This window comes from Morone saxatilis, unplaced genomic scaffold (genome assembly GCF_004916995.1).
Source record: "Morone saxatilis isolate NCDOM2014 unplaced genomic scaffold, NCSU_SB_2.0 Contig15, whole genome shotgun sequence".
Taxonomy (NCBI): domain Eukaryota; kingdom Metazoa; phylum Chordata; class Actinopteri; family Moronidae; genus Morone; species Morone saxatilis.
The window spans coordinates 15,452,828-15,473,582 of NW_023339707.1; the positions used below are offsets into that span (position 1 = coordinate 15,452,828).

Sequence of the window (20,755 nt, forward strand, 5' to 3'; positions counted from 1 at the left end):
ACAGCAACAGCAGCAAATACAGCAGCAGCAACAAATGCAACAACAGCAAATACAGCAACAACAGCAAATACAGCAACAACAACAGCAAATACAGCAACAACAGCAAATACAGCAACAACAGCAAATACAGCAACAACAGCAAATACAGCAGCAACAGTTACAACAACAACAGCAGCAGTTGCAACAGATACAGGGTCTCCAGAATGCTCAAGGGCAGCAGGGGATGACTGGGCCACAGACTGCGGGTCAAGGCCAGCCCCAAATGCACCCTCATCAGCTGCAGCAACAACAGCAGCAGCAGCAGCAGCAAACTCAACAGCCACACCTGCAACAGCAGGTATTATAATCATCACGTACCTTGTTGACAGTGTTTGGTATCAACACACTGTATCTCTTCATACTTATATGTTGTACCCTATTTTGCATTTTAGCAACAACAGCAGATGATAATGATGCTGAAAATGCAGGAGCAGGCAAAGAATCGAATGTCCATCCCTCCAGGGGGCCAGCTACCTCCTCGGGGAATGGGCAATCCACCTGAGGTGCAGAGGCTTCCTGTATCACAGCAAGGCAATATGCCTGTAATGATCAGCCTTCAAGGACATGGGGGAGTACCGCCATCACCTGACAAAGCCAGAGGGATGCCCCTGATGGTGAACCCACAGGTAAGGGCTAATTGCTGTGGCATATTAAACTTGACTTGAACATTCACATGATTTAATTTACTTGTGACTGCAGTTTATTTTCCTGGGAGTAAACCGTATACTGTTTGTATTTTTTATCCTTTCTAGCTTGCAGGCGCTGCACGAAGAATGTCCCACCCTGAAGTGGGGCAAGGTCCCCAAGCCACTGGATCTGAAGACTCCTCTGGAGGGGCCCACTCGAAGCAGGAGAGGCCTGGTGGCCCAGAAATTGGGGTACAGCCTGGAAATGGCAACCAACAGATGATGGCCAATCAGGGTTCCAACACTCACATGATGAAGCAAGGGCCTGGTCCATCATCAATGCCCCAGCACACTGGAGCCAGTCCCCAGCAACAGTTACCCACTCAGCCTCAACAAGGAGGCCCCATACCTGGCCTTCATTTCCCCAATGTCCCCACAACCTCACAGAGTTCCAGGCCCAAAACCCCCAACAGAGCCAGCCCCAGGCCGTACCACCACCCCCTCACCCCAACTAATCGTCCACCTAGTACTGAACCCTCCGAAATCAACCTTTCACCTGAGAGGCTAAATGCCTCTATTGCAGGGCTGTTTCCACCCAAAATCAACATTCCTCTGCCTCCCAGGCAGCCTAACCTAAACAGGGGGTTTGACCAGCAAGGTCTTAACCCAACAACTCTGAAAGCCATTGGGCAGGCCCCTCCTAGCCTAACTCTACCAGGCAACAACAACAATGGCAGTGTGGGTGGAAATAACACTAACAACAATCAACAGCCCTTTTCCACTGGTACTGGAGCAGGAGGTGCAGGCACTAAACAGGACAAGCAGTCTGGAGGGCAGAGTAAGCGGGCAAGTCCAAGCAATAGTCGGAGGTCAAGTCCAGCCTCTAGCCGCAAGTCAGCCACCCCAAGTCCAGGGAGACAAAAGGGGTCAAAGATGGCAATCGCCTGCCCTCCCCCCCAGCAGCAGTTGGTCAACCCTCAGGGGCAAACCATGATGCTAAACCCTACCTCAGTACCCCCAAGTCCAGTATCTATGCCTTCACAAGTGAGTGGTGGCATGGAGGCACAGCAGACCCAGAGCTCCTTCCATGGAACACAAGGAAACCCTGTTGAGGGAGTCCGGGAAAGTCAGGGCATGATGACAGCAGAGCAGAGACAGATGCCTCAGCCTCAACCGCTGCAACAGCCTTTGAGGGAGTTATCAGCTCCTAGAATGGCAAGTCCTCGTTTCCCAGCACCTCAGCAGCCTAAACCTGACTTAGAAATGCAGGCTGGCACAGGTGATAGGCAGCCAGCCCACGCAGCACCTATGCAGGACTCGGAGGTCTCACCTACTCTCAGGACAGCTCCAACCTCCCTCAACCAGTTACTGGATAACACGGGTATCCCAAACATGCCTCTTAGGCCCATACAGAGTAATACTGTTAGGGATGTCATGGGAAAGGACAGCCCCAAGTCTGCTTTGGATCCGGAGAGACCACTCCACAGTAATTCCCAGAATACAGATATGTCAGCTTCTGCTGCGACTACTGCCACTATAAATGAATCAGAAGCTAAACCCAAACCTGCTGTTTCAATCCCTACCAGCAGTCCTAATTTGCAGCCTGCTTCAGTTCCCAGCTTGCACCCTAGCACTAATGTAAACTCCAATACTACCCCCAGCCTTAACCAAAGCCCCATCTCCAGTCTTGGCGCCAATCCCAGTCCAAATGTAAACCCAACACCTACTCTCTGCCCCACCCTCAGTACTAACACTAATGCCACAATGAGTGTAAGCCCCAACTCAGTCACTTCTGGTCAGAGCAGTCCTGCCTCAACTGTTAGTACCAGTTCTAACTCCAGCTCTGCTCTAAATCCAGCCAGTTTGGCTCTAAAACCAAGCCCTAGTCCTAAACCTGTGACAAGCGTTCACTCAGTCATACAGATCCCTGCCTCTTCTAGCACCATTTCCCCCAACCAGATTACAGTGTTTGTGACCTCCAACCCCATCACCTCTGCCCCTACTCCCCAGGCACCCACATCTATGGTTTCCACCATGGTAGCTGTCCCTAACAAGAACATTAGACCTCAGGACATCCGGCAGCAGGCCCCCGTCACCCGACCTCCTCAGTTTATCACCACCACCCCTGTATTTATCAACCCAATTTTCCAGGTCCCAGGTGCATCTGTGGCTCCCAATCCCACAGTGGTATCACAGGCAGTCACCATGATGGGGCCAATTCAAGTATCCACTACAAACATTCAACTTTCTCCTGCCCCAAGCTCCACCCAGTCCTCAGGGGCCACCATGACTAGCACTCAGCCCGCCAGAAGTGCTGCTGGACAGGTCCAGGTTGCCACTAGTATGCCCTCATCGGCACCAATTGGTACCCTCCCAGCTCCTCAGCAAATTAATCCGGGGGTTCTCAAAACAGAAAATGTAGGTGATGCAGGTCCTGCTCAGAAAACTAGTCCCCCGGTTCAGCAGCCATCTCCCCATCCAAGCCCTGCAGCATCGTCTCCCTTTCAGCCTCCTCTGGCTTCTCCTCCTCCTTGCTCTAGTCCTGGAGCTGTTAACACAATCCGAAAGAGCCCTATGTCTCCACCTCCAGCTGCCCAGGTGAAAAGTAAACCTGCACAGGCCGCTCCAGTTGTTGCTGGTACAGCTGACTCTCAGCAGAGTCCTGTAGAAAGGCCTGCACAGGGGCCCACTGGGGCTGTGCCACCACAGGTTTTTCATCCTCCCGCTAGTCCTGCCATTCAGAGTGAAGCATTAGCTCCCCATACTACTGCTGCTGCTCAAAACAACATTACTCTGCCTGCAGTCTCCTCTCCAGTCCCAGTGCCTGGCCAAGTTGCTGTTCCTACTCAGATTGTTACCCAGGCTCCAGTGTCTGCACCAGCTTCAGTCTCAAGCCCAGCCCAGCCTGTAACTTCTCAAGCTCCTATTGTCACGGTAGTTGGTACTACCACAGGTGTCACTTCTGCTACCTTGCTCTCTACGGTTGCTCCTGTACAAAGTCCTGTATCGTCCATTGTTCCAATTGTTGCTGGATCTGGGCCTGTTCAGGAGGTTCCCTCCACCACGTCCTCTCCAGTTGCTAACCCCAGCGGAGTTCCGCCTGCTCAGTCTGACCCCCCGCCTATGGAGCCCTCTGTGCCACCAGCGGCAGCACCTGCTGAAACCACTCAGACCACCCCAGGTAAACACACCGTTGTGAGCCAAAAGAATCAGTGGTTGTGTATGCATGTCTCAGGTAAAGAGGGTTAATGACCATATTCTGGCTATGATACTTGGTCAGGTTAAACTAATGACTACCTTTTATATAGGGTGTGTCACTGTTGTGGTAAGAGTTTTCGTTTACATGCCATATTAACATGTGTAAGCATTAAGCTTACCTGGATTTGCACATTTAAAAAGAATATGTGGTATTCCTGTTTTTTTTCTTGTTTACAAAGGAAAACAATTGCTCTACACAAAAACTGTTGCCAACTGGAGGTGATATTCAAGGGGAGACAGTTGCACAATCCTTCTGCTCAACACTATATATGTATTCCTGACTAATAATTTGTTTCATATATTTAAATGTGTCATTTGAGCTATTTTATACTTTTTCCCCAGTACCTATTCAACAAGAAGTCCCACAGTCCCAGGAACCTGTTGCCAGTGAGAAGACCGGTACGTGTGTGTTGTTAAAATGCCTGTACTTGAAGAGAAAATAACAGTTTCATATAATCTCATGAGTCACTTGAAATACGTGACAGAAAAATAACATTCGCTTTTTGTCCTTTTCAGGTGAAGAGGTCTCGACAGGTTCTGAGCAGGGGTAAGACTCCTCAAAACATTTATGTTCTTTTAACTGCTGTATTATTGATTGATTGTGTAATGCTTCATGTGGTGGGGTCTATTAAGGTGTCACCTACTATTGATCTCTCGAAAGTTGGCCTAGTCTTAAGACTCGTGCTCTTGAAGGAGAAATGCTTAGACATTTCTAACTCTACTGAAACTCAGGGAGTACATTTGCTTGGCCAAGGGGGTACATGGCGAAAACAATGAGCCACGTGGCCTCAGCACTTGGTATGTATGATTAGCATGCAATAATAAGTATAATAATAATAAATAATACTAATGCATGTCAGAATTTTAAACAAACAGCCTGTCACAGAGCAAATTGTACCACTCCGCTGACCTTTATGGCCATATCTCTTTTCCTGGGGATTGTCATAATATGGTGGGGAAGTGAAGCCATGTTTGTTCAGCACAGTTTATAGTTTACCGCTGTTTTTCCACTTCTATCACAGATGGGCAAAGAAAAGAAAGACGCCCATCAACTTAGTCCCAAGGTATGTATTTTAACATGTTTGCGCTGCAAAGACACAAGCAGTGATCATGTCGACGTAGTGGATGCTGTCGGGATGAAGACGGACAGTATCTGTGGTAGACGAGGAAAAACAGCAGTCCTGAGTGGTATTATATCTTTCTCTGAGTAGAGCAGAGTTAACTCACACCCTTGCATCTTTAGTAACACATCCCTGTGTTGTCCTTCCTTTCTTGTTGTTTGTTGTTTTTCTATCTGGTCCTCCCAGAGCTGCTGTGGAGAAGCCCAAGGGACCGAGCAGACGCAGCTCCCGGGCAGAGAAGGAGGTGGAGGAGGAGCCAGTAGCGGACAGTGGCATTAGGAAGAGATCAGCCAGGCCTGGAACCAGTGCTGCTGTAAAAGGTGACTGTAAACACATAAGCAGCTGTAAAAGACAGGATGTCTATCGGTATAATAACTAAGCTATACACGTTACATTACAACCTTTTCACTAATACAGTATACTCTGTTTTTGGTTTTACAGAAACTGGAGCAAGCCCCACCCAGGCCAAACGAAGGAAGTCTAAATAGCCTGTGAACTGTACTGTAAATGTTTTTGTTTCCCCGCTGTGAATCAGTTGATCTATCGGTTTCTCTGTCCCAGATTATGAATTTTCACTGGAGGAAGAAACCAATGTACAGATTGTTTAAAAAGAATTATGCTATTGTTTTGTCCATGCTATTATGTGAGATTGTAGTTAGAATGTGTGCATACAAGTATGTGTTTGTGTGAATGTGCTTTTTATATTAAATGCTGGATTAATCATGTGAAGACTGATAATGGAGCTTGTCATGATTGTATAATTATGTTGTAAAACTGAATTAAATTTTCTACTGCTTTTTGGTCTGTGAAATTGTGTAAAATGATTTATGTGTCATCCTGATTTCAAGTTCAGTCTCAGCCTGCTAATCCTTAGCAGTACTGCATTAACGTACTGTATTATTGATGAGCACAAGTAGGAGGAGGAGTGTGATGTAAACAGTCACAAGTCCATTTAGGTGAATCATTTTAAATCTCTACAAATTTGGACCATAAACATGTATTCTGAATGACTGTAATAAAACAAGGAGGCATCTTAAAAGAGACCCCCATCCACACTGCCGTACCTCGTTGGACATGTTGATGCTGGTTCAGGTGTGGACCTCGTAGTGTGGTACTCTCTTGTGTTGGAGGTTGGTTGTGAGCATGCGCAGTGGGTAAACGCTGGGACTCCATTCCAGTGAGGTTCCCTGAGCCTCGCATCCTGAACAGCTGTCTACAGTGACAACTTCACCTGCTTTACAAACAAAAACAACTTGACCATGAGCGGAGATCATGGACATGGAAACTCTCAGGTACCTCTTGGTCAATAATTAATGTCTTTGCTCAGTTTTGTAGGAATTGCTTTGGCAATAAACGACATAAAACTGACGAGTATTAATCGTCAATATGAAATAACGGTGGAGAAACGATCGCAAGCTATAAACATAATAAGTTCCGCTGTTTGTCTTCGTCGTTTTAGTCCAAACTTTGAGATTATGTGTGCGTGTTTGCTTTTTATTGTAGTAAAATGCACGTATTACTGAGGTATATTGGTGTGCCAGATGAAACTTGGAATAACCCGAGCTACCGGCATTTTCAAAATTGAAATATTAAAAACATTTTTTTCCACAATTTCCAGGTCAATTCCGGATCTAAAGGAAGCGGTAGGTCCTCTGATGGGGATTTTTTTATTCATACTGACTGATTTCCAAACGGAATCGTGATCTGTCTACTGTTAGTTTTTTAAAGGACAGAAATGGCGTCCCAGAGACTAAGTCCCTTCTCCTCCACTCTCTTGCGGCTATTGTTCAAAAAGAGGGTCTGAAATGCACACTTGCGACCCTCGGTTTTTCAATCTGCTGGGGTATTCCGACAGGGCCTGGCATCGTGTTCATTTTGCATGCTCCAGTTTGACAATATGTGCGTGCAATTGCAACGAAATTTGGAGCCGAAAGTGGCAGAATTGGGGCTGAGGACTTAGTCTCTGCGCCATTTTCTTTTTCTGTATGTAACAGCCAGGGCTGCCGATGAGAGAGCCAACTGTCTGCCGTGATATGGAGGCGAGAGCTGGGAGCTTATCGCCTCTCCCTGCCCGTATCTCACCGCCAGCTGCGCTCTGCCTCCATCTCTGTGCTAGTACAGACATTTATCTGCACTGCCAACAGGGAATACTCACACACACGAGTTTAAAACTTTGAGTCACAGAAAAAGAAAGTTGCACTACATTATTAAAAGCATATGCCTTGAGCAGTCATTTTTTGCACACATTATAGTCCCCCCCCCCACTACAGTTTCTTGCAAAAGTTGAGAGCACTTTTTTTTTTTCTTTTTTTCTTGCAGGGTTAATTTGCTGCATGATGTGATGGAAAGCATTGAGGCATGAGAGGGACTGATTTGGTTTATAACTGGGATGTGTGTTACTGTTTCATACAGCAGATAATACCCGTTATTAAACTGCCTGCCATGACAACAGGGCGCCACGAGGTGATGATCAAGCCAAGCCAGGTCTACCTCAGGAGGGATTTCACCCAGCAGGAAACATTTTAATATGAAGACTCATGTAAAAATTATTATTACAGCTTAATCATTTGACTAAGCTGCACCGAGAGTATGAAAACAAATGTTCCTCTCAAGTGCAATCTCCTGATATTATTTTCTATCTTTGAAAAGTACACCAAAAGTTAGATTAAAGCCCGCTGACAAAAGCTATTGTGTTTAATATTAGAGGCAATTATTGTTGTGAGGGTATAGTTGGAATATTACAGTGATCTTGTGGCAAATACAGCGTATAGCAGGGTTATCAGCTATCACAATCAAGTCCCTTTTTTTTGTGGGGGAAGCACCGTCACAGGTATGTCCTGTAGGATGAAGCTGGTGGTTGAACCTCGGAGGGGATTGTGGGTCAGCTACAGCAAATGTGTGTGGGGCACTGAGGGCTTATTGATATGTGACTTTCAACAGCAGGATGGAGTATAGAACAAAATGTATGTCAGCTTGTGTTAATACAGTGGTTACAACCAGATATTTTTAAAACAAAAGATTCTCAGATAGACATGTTGAGATGTTTTTTTGTGTTTTCTTTTAATGCCGCTGAACAAGTTGATCTCTCTGTTGCATCACAGACTCCCACAAACATAAAGACAAGCACAAAGACAAGGAACACAGACACAAAGACCACAAGAAAGACAAGGAGCGAGAGAAATTCAAGCACAGCAACAGGTACGATATCTGTAGCTCCTTCTAATTTATTGGGTAAAATAACCAGGCAGAACTTGAGTTTATGTTTTATATATGAACTGACCTATGCAGGTTTCTGTAGCCCTATACCGGTATTTGTGTATTAAAGTTGCCTACACCGCCTGAAGCTATTTTTCAGTATTTCCTTTATCTCCTAACACGTACTTCTCCTCACGATGCTTTATTTTACACGTGTCGCTTTCATTTAAAAAAAAAATTATGTTTTGAACTGGTGGTTTTAGCTGTCATAACTGAATCTTTAATGAGGAGGATAATGACAAATCCCATGCACTTGGATACAGATTCTGCCAGTCTGCAAGCTTTTCAACAAAGACTTGAAAGAATCATCCTGCTGATTTAATTGAAACTAATAGAAGCCTGCCATGTTAGATCAGAAAGCATACATCACAAGGACTCCATGGAATCCACTTTTATGAATGACATCTGCAGAGCATTAGTAATCTGAACCATTGTGGCGCAGTCGTCATGTTTTCTTTTTGTCGGGTTGAAATACTTGTGGGCTGCTGGATGTTAGTAGAGTCACGACTTTGGCTGTTTTTATTGGCCGCTGTCCACAACACTGTCACTGTTTGTTAAAAAATGGTTACATTTATATTGCTGGTGGTTTGGCACTTTTGTCGATGGCATCTTTTGGGTCTGTGCATCTGGACCATGACTGACCTCGCGCACTTGATCTCTGACCTCTGTGGCTTCTGTGTTCCAGCGATCATAAGGACCACTCTGAGAAGAAACACAGAGACAAAGAGAAGCTGAAGCACAGCGACGGCAGCTCAGACAGACACAGGGAAAAACACAAAGAGAAAGACAAGGACAAAGAGAAGAGGAGAGAAGAGAAGGTTTGTTAATGGGTAGTCAGTCTGCCTTTAATGAAAGGCTGTAGAGGCCTTTAGTGTAAGTATTATGTTGTGTTTTCTGTATTACAGTATTATTAGTTTGTGACATTAACTTAAAAGCTTTGTTTTGTCATGATCACTAAATAATTGTTTTATTATGAACTCTGACTCTAAGTTAGTATTTAAAGGTGTGAAAGTGGATGAAGTACATTTTATTTATAAAAAGACATGCTAATATATTTTCCCCTGTTTCTCACAGATCAAATCATCCCATGTAGACAAGCCTAAAAAGGAGAAAGAAAATGGATATGTAAGGTAAACAGCATCACTTTGTCGTGTCTCACGTAAAACAAAAGTAATTATAAAGCAGTCCTAACCGTAAGTCATTTCGCAGATAATTCACTTCAAGCTTAGCCATTGCTTTCTTATGTGATATTTTGCTTTACTAATATGCAGTCCAATGTCTTCAATGTATGACTTAGAGATATAAGTCCTGCTGCCATAAAGAGCGAGCCTGAAGAAGACAACGGCTTCTACCCCTCTCCCCAACACAACAGGACCTCCAAACGAGAGTATGATGATGATGAACAGTGGGTATCATACAAATTCAACCAGATCTTTACATCTTCATGCTTCCCGTTCTGTCACTGTCAGTTCTGTGATCTGAGATACAGTCATTGTCAATATATCTGTCTACAGATTTGAATACAAGCCCAAAAAAGTCAAGACAGAACATGACAAAAAGGCCAAGAAGAGGAAACATGAGTACGAAGAGGATGAGGAGGATGAGGTTCATTACTTCTTAATACTATTTTGATGAACACATTCTCATCCCCCAGGCTGGAGTGTCTCTAGTTTGTGGCTCCAGTGTTGTTGTTTTTATTTTGTTTTCATCACTCGTTTCAGGACATCAAGCCCAAAAAGAAGACAAAAGACAAAAAGGGAACAGAGGGAAAGAGATCCAAAAAAGAAGAAGAGGAGAAGTGGAAATGGTGAGATAATTTTTGGGTTCTTTTCATCAGGAAATTACACATACAAGGACAGTTAGCTGATATAAACAGCTAGATAACATATTTGTCTTTTGTATCACGGGTTGTACTTTGTTGTTGTTTGTGGTGATTAGGTGGGAGGAGGAAAGATACACTGATGGCTCCAAATGGCGCTTCCTTGAGCATAAGGGTCCAGTGTTTGCCCCTCCGTACGAACCCTTGCCTGACAAAGTCAAATTTTACTATGATGGTGAGTCTGTCTGTAAAAAATAAGTTGCAAAGTTTATTATTAATAATAATTATAATAATAAGAAGAAGAATTTAATAATACATTGCTTTTTTTCTGTATTTGTAGGTAAGCCTATGAAACTAAGTGCCCCTGCTGAGGAGGTAGCTACATTTTTTGCCAAGATGTTGGATCATGAGTACACCACTAAGGACATCTTCAGGAAGAACTTTTATAAGGACTGGAGGAAGGTGAGGAGATAAAAGATATTCAAGTGTCTCAAGTTGTCGAGCGAGTCTACAGAGGGTGTGACGTTCGAGTATTTAGGTTGGACATTGGCTTCAGATCGTCTCTGTTATTTTAGGAAATGACATCAGAGGAGAAGTCAAAGATCACCGACCTGAACAAGTGCAACTTCAGTGACATGAATGAGTACTTCAAGGCACAATCAGAAGCTAGGAAACAGATGTCAAAAGAGGAGAAACTGGTAGGCCTGCATTCATGCACACTCTCCCAACCCTGAAGACATCATGAAATCTCTCACTGTATTTTCATATTTTCATACACAGAAAATCAAAGAGGAGAATGAGAGACTCCTCCAGGAATACGGTTTCTGCATCATGGACAACCACAAGGAGAGGATCGGAAACTTCCGCATCGAGCCACCGGGCCTCTTCCGAGGACGAGGTGATCATCCAAAGATGGGCATGCTGAAACGCCGCATCAGACCTGAAGACATCATTATTAATTGTAGCAAGTGGGTAATCTGACCACCACTGTGAATGTTTCCAATTTAGTTTAGTTTTTATGCTAAGGGACTAGTGTGTAGGATTCAGTGGCATAGGTTTGGGGAAGTTTGGAACCATCTGAATACAGCTCAGCCTTCTAAGGATGTAGGGGAAACTACGGTGGCCATGAAACACGAAAAGCCCTATCTAGAGCCAGTGTTTGCTTTGTCCATTCTGGGCTACTATGCACGAATCCAGGGAAGTACTGGATGTAAACACATCGCCATTACTGCGGTGGCATCTCCCTATAGTATGCGTGCATTTGAATCCGGGTTACTTTCACAACGATGTCCAGGTACCTGTGTAGTTATTTTACTTCATGAAGAGTGCCTCTGTCTCAGACCATACACTTTACATTGATGCCATAGGCGTGCAGAATACCTATTGCTCCAGGTTTTTTTTCTCTATTTTACATGTTGTCTAACTAATATGTAAAATTTGGATAACGCTAACATCGCCATCCATATATGACGCCTTTATCAGTAACTGGAGGCCACTGCCTACTGTGGTCAATCCAACTGCAGTCACTACGATTTGCCAGCGCTGTGAGCTGGTGGATGGTGGAACACAGAAACCGATAACCGGACTTGTGTATAGAAACATACGTATGAAATTTATATTCCATTTCTGACAATCGCTCCTCCTAAATGTTACTCACTGGACCTTTAATATTATGTCTAGTTCTGAGTTTTTACCACAAGGTGGCCCTGTCAGACCTCTGTAGGTGAGTTAACAGTAAGTGAAAGTACATTGTAGGATGAGAGCTTTCATTCTAAGGGTAAGGGTAACCTGTGTGATTTGATAACAAAATCTATTTAGTGGATGCTTGTGGAAGCTTGTGAGTCTGCCAAGGGACACATACAGATATATACCTCAAATTCATTGTCCTGTTCTCTCTCTTCAACCTTTTTTTTATTTTTTCCCATTTATCTTGCCTGCCATCTGCTAACTGCCATGTTTTGCTGGATTTATTTATAGAGAGTGGGAATAATTTTCTTTTATCTGTCATTCCATGCCTCAGGGGCAGTGTGTGTTGTGAGAGTGTTTACAGAAAGGCCAATTTGTAGCATTCAGTTGCCATCACAGAGGTACGAAAGAATGTACGTGCTGCAAGTAGTATGTACACTGTGGCAGATGTATCGCTGACATGCACTTGCACACATCCCAGGCACTGTGTCAAAGTTAGTCTTCCTGTCAGAGTACGCTGTGTGTGCAAACAATAACACGGCCCAGGGAGGACACGTCGACCCCCACATACTGGTCATAATGGGATTTGTTTTACATTGTGACATTTCTCATTCTATTGTCTGATAGGTGTAGTGTTTACAATATAAAGTTAATCTTTAAGATGTAAAAAAACAATAATATTTTATTGAAGTAGATTCATTTCAGGTCTGTAATAAGTGCTGTTTGTTGTACCTTAATCGACACAGGTAGAAACACAGTCTCGGTGGAGTTAGCCAACACTGCACCTAGAGAAATACTCCAACCAGTAGGGAATAATAGATGCTGTTTATTGTACCTCAATCAACAGATAGGTAGAAACACAGTCTCAGTGGAGACACTGCATCCGGAGAAATACTCTCACCAGTGGGAAATCTTTTCCCAAGTATACATAGGGGAAAAGCTGTCAGCACATTTGACACCTATTCATAGTAAACTGGACTCTTTTTCTGTAGGGACTCCAAGCACCCTAAACCTCCCCCGGGGACAAAATGGAAGGAGGTTCGCCATGACAACAAGGTGACTTGGCTGGCATCTTGGACAGAGAACATCCAGGGCTCCATTAAGTACATCATGTTGAACCCTAGCTCCAGGATCAAGGTACCTGCGCTCTCACACCTTGAACTTCAAGCTGGAACTTAATCCTGACCCATTTCTGAGTTTAAATATTTCACCAGTTGTCTCTCGATGAAAAAAATTAATTAAAAAAGTTTGTGTGTGTGTGTGCAGGGGGAGAAGGACTGGCAGAAATATGAGACTGCTCGACGGTTGAAGAAGTGTGTGGATCGCATCCGTGCCCAGTACAGAGATGACTGGAAGTCAAAAGAGATGAGGATCAGACAGAGAGCCGTGGCTCTGTATTTCATAGACAAGGTGAGGGGAAAAAATACAGTTGTAAATTGTGATGGGAAAATATAGATTAGATACAAACACCAGCATATCTTTTTATTTGATTTTGACAAAAACAAACGCAGAGGATGAAATCCACCATCAGAATAAGGTTCCCCTCAAAATGTACTGTTTTAATTTCCCTACAGACTCCCTTTAATCATTTCCATTGACCACAAGGGTTTCCTTCAACCCCTCCCTGAGAAATACTGGTGGTAAACAAAGTTAATAAAATAAATCCTGACAAAAAATGTTACACTTGATCACGATGCATGGTGTTTCCCCTGTAGCTTGCACTGAGGGCGGGTAACGAAAAGGAGGAAGGTGAGACAGCGGACACAGTGGGCTGCTGCTCGCTGCGGGTGGAGCACATCAAACTGTACCCCAAACTGGACGACCAGGAGTACGTGGTGGAGTTTGACTTCTTGGGAAAGGACTCCATCCGCTACTACAACAAAATCCCTGTGGAGAAGAGGGTAAGAAAGGGACATTGAGCAGAGGAACGTGGGAATGAAGGGAGGGATGAGTTGGGAGTCACATTAAAGCACAAAACTGGGATTTTATGGGGTTTTATGAGGGCCGTATTGGGTGTATATTTGACAGGTATGTGAGTGTAGTGTTAATGAGAAAAGGAGTCGCAGTGCTGAGGAGGATGTTTGCACAGACAGGTGATCAGGCACTAAAAGCCTTCCGTCAGCTCTGCCTCAGAGGGTGGTCTGTTTCCTGCTATTACCGGAGTGTACAGACGCACAAACACAGACAAACGCTAGACATGTTCTGTTTTCAGTTACAAATTTCTCACCACGCCTGGGCACCGTCTATTTGGCTACACTTAATCTCGGCATCCCTACTTACACACAGAAGAACATACAAAAGACACATTAACCTGTAATAAATTTGACATTGTGAACAGAAATAATATAGCACCCCCAACTGGCTGAAATGTGATTTTGCAGCCTTGAACAAAGTTGGTCTGAAGTGTTAAATTTAAGTGATCTAAATAAATCTTTGCTGATTTCCTATCAGGTCTTTAAAAACCTCCAGCTGTTCCTGGAGAACAAGCAGCCTGAAGATGATCTCTTTGACAGACTGAACGTAAGAAACACACACATTAATATCTGCCTCTAAGGCTTCAGTCTAAGTGAATGTTTACATTCTTGGTTGTAATACTTGTGTCACTCTGTTTCCTCTTCCTCTTCCAACTGTACCTTCTTATTATGCTCTATGTCTTCTGCAGACTTCTATTCTGAATAAGCACTTACAGGAGCTGATGGATGGCCTGACAGCCAAGGTCTTCCGTACCTACAATGCCTCTATCACCCTGCAGCAGCAGCTCAAGGAACTTTCCTGCTGTGAGTAACTGTGGCTTTAGCCAGTCACATGCATTTTACTTGAATGACTTTCAAAGCACAGTTCAAACTCTTCACCACCCTTTAAGTTTTTCTTTAATAATTTGCTGACATTTATTCAACCAAACCTCAACTGGATAGGTTGAAATTTTGCAAGTCAAGTGGTAGATGTACACAGAAATGGGAAAAAACAAATTGTTTTGCCCTTTTTATGACCTAAAAATGGTGATAGGATTTGACACAATTTGGGTTTTTACAGAACTGTATTTTATTAAAATGTTGTTTTCTTTAATGTCTATGGAAGTTAATAAGATGAATTACCAGTCTTTAAAAAGTCTAATAGCAAAAAGTATTGTTTTTTGGACCAGTACACTTTGACCTAAACAGATGATTCTGCCGAATGTTCTCACAGGAACTTTCAGTAATGTATGACAGCCCCATGTAACAATCATATTGTTTATCAGCATACTGTAAAATTAAAGTCAACACACCACCAAATAAAATACTGAAATCCATTCAATAAGTTAATACCTGTAAGCAATTCTGAAGCGTAATATTTTATCAATAATCAGTCTCTTCAGTTATATGGTGTATATATAATAGGTAGGTACGGTGGTTTATGCATTGTTAAAATGCTGGAAGGATGTTTTTGGACTTTATATCCATCTATTCTGACAAGGACTGATAATAAAGCAAAACTTTAATGTAAATAAAACTGTCCGCTCAGGAAAATAGCTCAAAAGGCTTTGTAATAAAATATTCAACATGGAACATAAACTGGTGTACTATAAAACATACCTGACAGGGACAAATAATAAATATAATAATGAAGGAGGGAGGCTTAAACTGCAACCTGTAGACACAGTGTACACAGATCAACGTTGGAGGCCTCCTCAGTCAGTTAATAACTATTTTTGACCAGTTTTGTGAAATTACCTGTAATTCACTGTATATGCCTAAAACTGGATTTGCCATAAATTACTTAACCACTGCAAATTGTGGGTCAGTGATTTTAAATTTCAGTCCTTTTAAATTTCTCCTATGTTGTCATTGTTGGTTCTCCAGCTGATGACAGCATCCCGGCTAAAATCCTGTCATACAACCGAGCCAATCGGGCAGTGGCCATTCTCTGTAACCACCAGAGAGCTCCACCCAAAACATTTGAGAAGTCCATGCAAAACCTTCAGACCAAGGTAAACCCACATGTTCTGTTGGCCCTCCACAATGATGTCTTGGTTGTCTTGAAGAAAGTTTAGATTTTTTTTGCCATTGCCAAAGATAAAGACATTCTCTCTCTCTACGCGATGCAGATTGTCTGCTTCACTTAGCGTGTGTTTGTTGTGATTGCAGATCGACGAGAAACAAAATCAGCTGTCAGCAGCCAGGAAGCAGCTGAAGGCTGCCAAGGCTGATCACAAGGCTTCCCATGATGACAAGAGCAAAAAGTAAGAATGCCTGAGCGCTGCTAACCAGTGCGACAGGTTGTCTCCTTCTCTTTGCCTCTCTACATCTCTATCCTTGTCTTCTGTATCTCTTTCTTTCTGTATCTATCTTTGTTCATCCCTCTATGTTTCTCTCTCAGGGCTGTGGAGGTGAAGCGTAAAGCTGTCCAGAGGATAGAGGAGCAGCTGATGAAGCTCCAGGTGCAGGCCACAGACAGAGAGGAGAACAAGCAGATTGCTCTGGGCACCTCCAAGCTCAACTACCTGGATCCACGCATCTCTGTTGCATGGTATTTATGTGACACAGCTGAAGATGTTTACCTCTGTTTATCAGCTACTAGCATATTTGATTGGGGGTCACTGTAGAAAAAAAAAAAAGTGACATTAAATGAGTAAACCGCCTACTGTTTAATAGGCCGGCTTGCTCTGGGTGGGTGGGTGTGCGGAGTGCATATCTACCTTGGTGACAGAAAGGCAGGAAATGCTCTTGCATTGTAGGAAAAGGAGCAGCACAAGCAAAAAAGCTAACGGCTGCAGAAGGAAAATAAGAGGAAGAAAAGCGTGTGAGCGTGAGGAACAATGGGGTTTGTTTCTGAAAGCCAGGGAGCGTCCCTAAACAGGACTCCTTCCTCCATGTGGGAAGTCAATGAGGAGCTATCTGTGGCTGAATGGAGGGCCAGGCCACAGAGAAGGGGAACCGTGGACAGCCCTCCCTAACCCATGCCCCACAGCTATTTATGGAGAGCCTCCTCCTGAAGCACAATGGATACAGGAATGCTCCATGTTTTGCCTGATTGTAAAGCGTAAGGGATGGGGTCCCCTCTTGTAGGGTGGTGCATGGGAACCTGGTCTACACTGTAGTTGTGAGAGTATGTGTGACAGAGATGAAAACATTGAGTTGAATCGGGTTGATTGCTAGAGAGTGCAGTAGGTTCAAACTGTACAGAGATTCACTAAAATGATCCAATTTTCTGTTTAATTAGCTATTAGCAAGCTGCAAGCATGCTATGCACTGTCATCGTAATGTACTATTTGGGGAGTTACTGTAAAATAACTTAAAAACTTTAAAAAATTAACAGGAAATTAGTTTAACAAGAAAATAATAACAGAAACAATACATTTTAAACTAATTTTTAAATAAAATATCACTGGGGTTTACATATATATTTATATTTATATTATTCATTGGAAATCCAGCCTGAGCTGTTTTATCATCACCATTAGAATTCTTCACATTATTTATTATGGAGCATTAGTCTCTATTAACACTGCAATCAACAGTCAAGTACAGCTAGTGTGAATTTTAGCAGTTTACTGTAAATGTCTTTGATTATTTTTCCAATATGACCTCATTACAGACTCAAAAACAGTATTAGTATTAGATAAATCTGATCTATTATTACACTGGATTTATGGGATGGTGGTTATAAATACATTTTTTAGTTTAAAATCTATTAAATAAAACATATAAAGTATTAGTAGCCATAAAAGTCACTTGTAGTCACTGCTCCCCCCAAATGGTTTGTGTGACAAAGGTTCAGAACGCCCACCTTTAATTAAAATGCACATGGTTGAGCCAAGCTCTCCAACGAGCCCTTTGTCATTGCAGACATTTTGATTTGACCTTTCTGGGCAGCTGGACTCACAAGATCACATCTGGCGCAGTCAGGTGAACTTTAACTTGCAGTCGTAGGAAAAGCACAGGATGGCTAACGATGACGGTCCCAGTAAGCCATGAGGGTGTTTCCTTTTTACAGCAGACACTTTGATGTATCATAACAAGAAAAACACAGGCCTAATTAATAAAATGAATAACAAGTGCGTTCATTTAGGTGGTACTTCCAGATCCCTGGTATTATGCATGCTGGCTCACTGCCACGCTTCATTTTTGGTTCACCTGTGAGCTTTTCCCGTCAAAAGGGAATCAAAGTGTTAACATTACTGTTAAAACTTTACATATACTGTTCATCGGGACTGCCTATAAAGATGCTAGATTCTACAAGAAATTAGACAGTACTAGATTGTAGACTCTTTTCCCAGTTCAGTGTAACCCCCCCCCCCCAAAAAAAAGCAAGAAATGGTCACTAATCAAGTCCCAACAATGTCAATGCAATGCACAGCAGCCGAATAGTTTTAGATTTTCTGGTGACATCTGTCTAGCCTCCCTTGTGGAATTTCTCATATAGCAGAAAGTGAACAGTGGTGCAGCCAGTGAAGTGGATGCTGTTAACTGGTCTATTTTGTCTCCCCTCCAGGTGCAAGAAATGGGCCGTTCCCATTGAGAAGATCTACAACAAAACCCAGCGAGAGAAGTTCGCCTGGGCAATTGACATGGCTGAAAAGGACTATGAGTTTTAAACGCACTTAATGTTTTATCTTTTCTACCCATGCCTTTGATTGTAAAGATGGTCTGTAGTTGATGTCAAATGATTCCACTGTGTGGTTACTGCAGGGCTGTGAAGGAGGAAGTCTCTCGTTTGGAGCTGTGACCACAGTTTGATAAATTGTGCTGTATATATGGATCTGTTGTGAATATAGGAAAGTTACTCCTGAACCATTTCACCAAGCTGCCAAAGGGCACCCTCTCTTTAAAAAATAATAATAATCACAGTAGTGTGTATGTAGCTGCAGCTATCTGCCCATGCTCAAAACAACTATGAACACATTAGTATTATCTTTTATCAGATACGACTGTACTGAAATTTGTAAGCCATCAGACTTATGGAGAAATTCTATATTCTCATAGAATAATGAATTAATAAATGTTTGTGTGGGAGACTGTGAGGACCAATATGAGATAAAATAGAATGAATTTCAATTTGTAGGATTTTAGTGTGAAAGATTGGTACAATAAAATGAGCCTGACAGACTGATGAAGGTGTGAAGAATAGAAACCCTAGCACTATGCTCATATAATTATTAGCACACTGAATGTCGTTTTTTTTTTTTTTTCATTTAGTTTGATTTTGCTTTTTTATTTCAGGGATGTACATATTTTTTGTCATTTTTCAGTAACTATGAATCAGTGTTTTATAAAAAAAAGTGTGCTGTATGCATTGTCAACAAAAAGCTCTTCATTGCTCATATGCAACTCGTGTGTGTCTGTTTCCACAGTTTTGCGATGAACAAGATGTAACATTCCTCTTGGTCACTTGAAACAGCTGAAGTACTTCATGATGTTTTGTGTCAGAGATAAAAGACTGTTCCTTCAGACAGAGATGGTTTCTAAGAGGGATGCGGATTTTGCCAAAAAAGATCACAGAAGTCTATACTTGTAGTGTGTTGTTTTTTTTTGTATTGCTGTGATTAAGCAAGTGTCCTCCTTGCATTCATTTCCAAATGTGAATGGATATTCTAACTTTTGTCATTACTATTCCTTGCTATTTGATCATTTATCACCACTCCTGATCGGTTGAATGCTAATTGTTTTGAGCTTTGTAGTTTTCAGAATAAAACATCAACCTTGTCCTTTTTGTCCTTTTTTTAAAGTGTAACTTTATGTGTGAAAAAGGGGATTAAATCAGCAAGCTGACTCCCTGTGTATACAAAGAGAAACAATCATATCGGTGATGTAATCAGCAGTGATCCCTCAAGTCAGGGGTCATAGTCCCTGGGACGTTACTTTCTCAATTTGATTTTGTATTTTCACTTATATTTCACTGAATAAATGATCAAAAGTAATGTGATTGTTTTCCCAGGGAGAAGAAAAAAGTACAATTAAATAATTATGAAACCAAAACAACAAATTTGGCTTTGATTGGTAATTCGGACATTGTAAAGTGCAGTAATCGTTCCGGGGGGTGGGAGGGGGTATCTGTAATATTACTTGACAAGTTGTGATACAAGTTATGTTGAGGAGACAGCTAATTGTGAACTACAGTATTGGGCTGGGGGTCTGGTTCTTTAAGAGGCCGATAACAGGCGCTTCTCCTGGAGAGATGAGCTGCGTCAAGCTAACGGGAAACACGCAAGTTTTACCGGAAGTAGGGTAATTCTGCCAAAATAAATGCATAAACATGTTGCTGAAGTTGTTAGTGACAGGCAAGCTCATGTTGACATTGTAACATAAGGAGCGATAGAGCTTCAAAGATGCCAAATAATACCCTCAACAGAAATGAATCAACACATCTGTGTGTACTTATAAATGACTTAAATGACAAAAACCCAATGTAAGGAGCAGAAAACCTGAATATCTGGACAATATCTGAATTGATTTACAATAGGTCTGATGAATGACTGTTTTACAGCTCCTGGTGCACATGTCATAACTCTTTTGGTGGTGTTGCTTTAACTCAGTTGAAATAATACCATAATGATATAACTGATCATAACCTTTATTATCATGCAAAATAGAAAGCATAATATGATAGATACTTATTCATCCAGCAAGGAAGGATGCACTTTGTGGAAATGCGTTTAAATACCAATGCTCTGTACATTAAAGAGGATATGAACAGACAGAAAAGGCGTTTTTAGGCTTAAAATAATTGAAATAGGGTGTGCATTTCACATTTTGTCTTCTATTGTTATTTATTTATATTTTAAAATGTTGATTTTTTTTAACTCCAATGTAATCGATAACGAAAGGTACAAAATCTGGGCTAGAAAAAAAAAACACTAACTCATATTACAACCCTACCTAACGCTACAATGTCGGCTCCACAACACGACTTTTATTGTGAAATCCCGCAGCGGAAGCCTGGTTTTTGACTCGGGGTCGATTGATACCGCTGGT

General features: G+C 42.4%; 2 protein-coding genes across 2 annotated transcripts in view; both read left to right on the forward strand.

Moving 5' to 3' along the window:
- ncoa6 (nuclear receptor coactivator 6) overlaps nt 1-5,855 on the forward strand; it is a 19,573-nt gene extending 13,718 nt beyond the window's left edge. Inside the window, exons 11-18 of the mRNA XM_035655888.1 lie at nt 62-337; nt 432-665; nt 792-3,846; nt 4,266-4,322; nt 4,440-4,470; nt 4,946-4,987; nt 5,231-5,364; nt 5,486-5,855. Coding sequence (XP_035511781.1) covers nt 62-337; nt 432-665; nt 792-3,846; nt 4,266-4,322; nt 4,440-4,470; nt 4,946-4,987; nt 5,231-5,364; nt 5,486-5,532 — 3,876 coding nt within the window. The 3' untranslated portion in view covers nt 5,533-5,855. The remainder of the gene's footprint in view (nt 1-61; nt 338-431; nt 666-791; nt 3,847-4,265; nt 4,323-4,439; nt 4,471-4,945; nt 4,988-5,230; nt 5,365-5,485) is intronic.
- Nucleotides 5,856-6,204: 349 nt separating this feature from the next.
- On the forward strand, nt 6,205-19,467 carry top1 (DNA topoisomerase I). The gene is made up of 21 exons (XM_035657562.1): nt 6,205-6,336; nt 6,663-6,687; nt 8,146-8,242; nt 8,985-9,117; nt 9,374-9,429; nt 9,597-9,704; nt 9,814-9,904; nt 10,021-10,106; nt 10,238-10,353; nt 10,459-10,580; nt 10,694-10,816; nt 10,899-11,086; nt 12,797-12,941; nt 13,071-13,214; nt 13,520-13,705; nt 14,256-14,324; nt 14,467-14,581; nt 15,644-15,771; nt 15,929-16,023; nt 16,161-16,310; nt 18,276-19,467. Exons 1-21 carry the CDS (start codon nt 6,304-6,306, stop codon nt 18,376-18,378), a joined length of 2,313 nt encoding a protein of 770 aa, XP_035513455.1. The 5' UTR covers nt 6,205-6,303; the 3' UTR covers nt 18,379-19,467.
- The last annotated feature ends 1,288 nt before the right edge of the window (nt 19,468-20,755 follow it).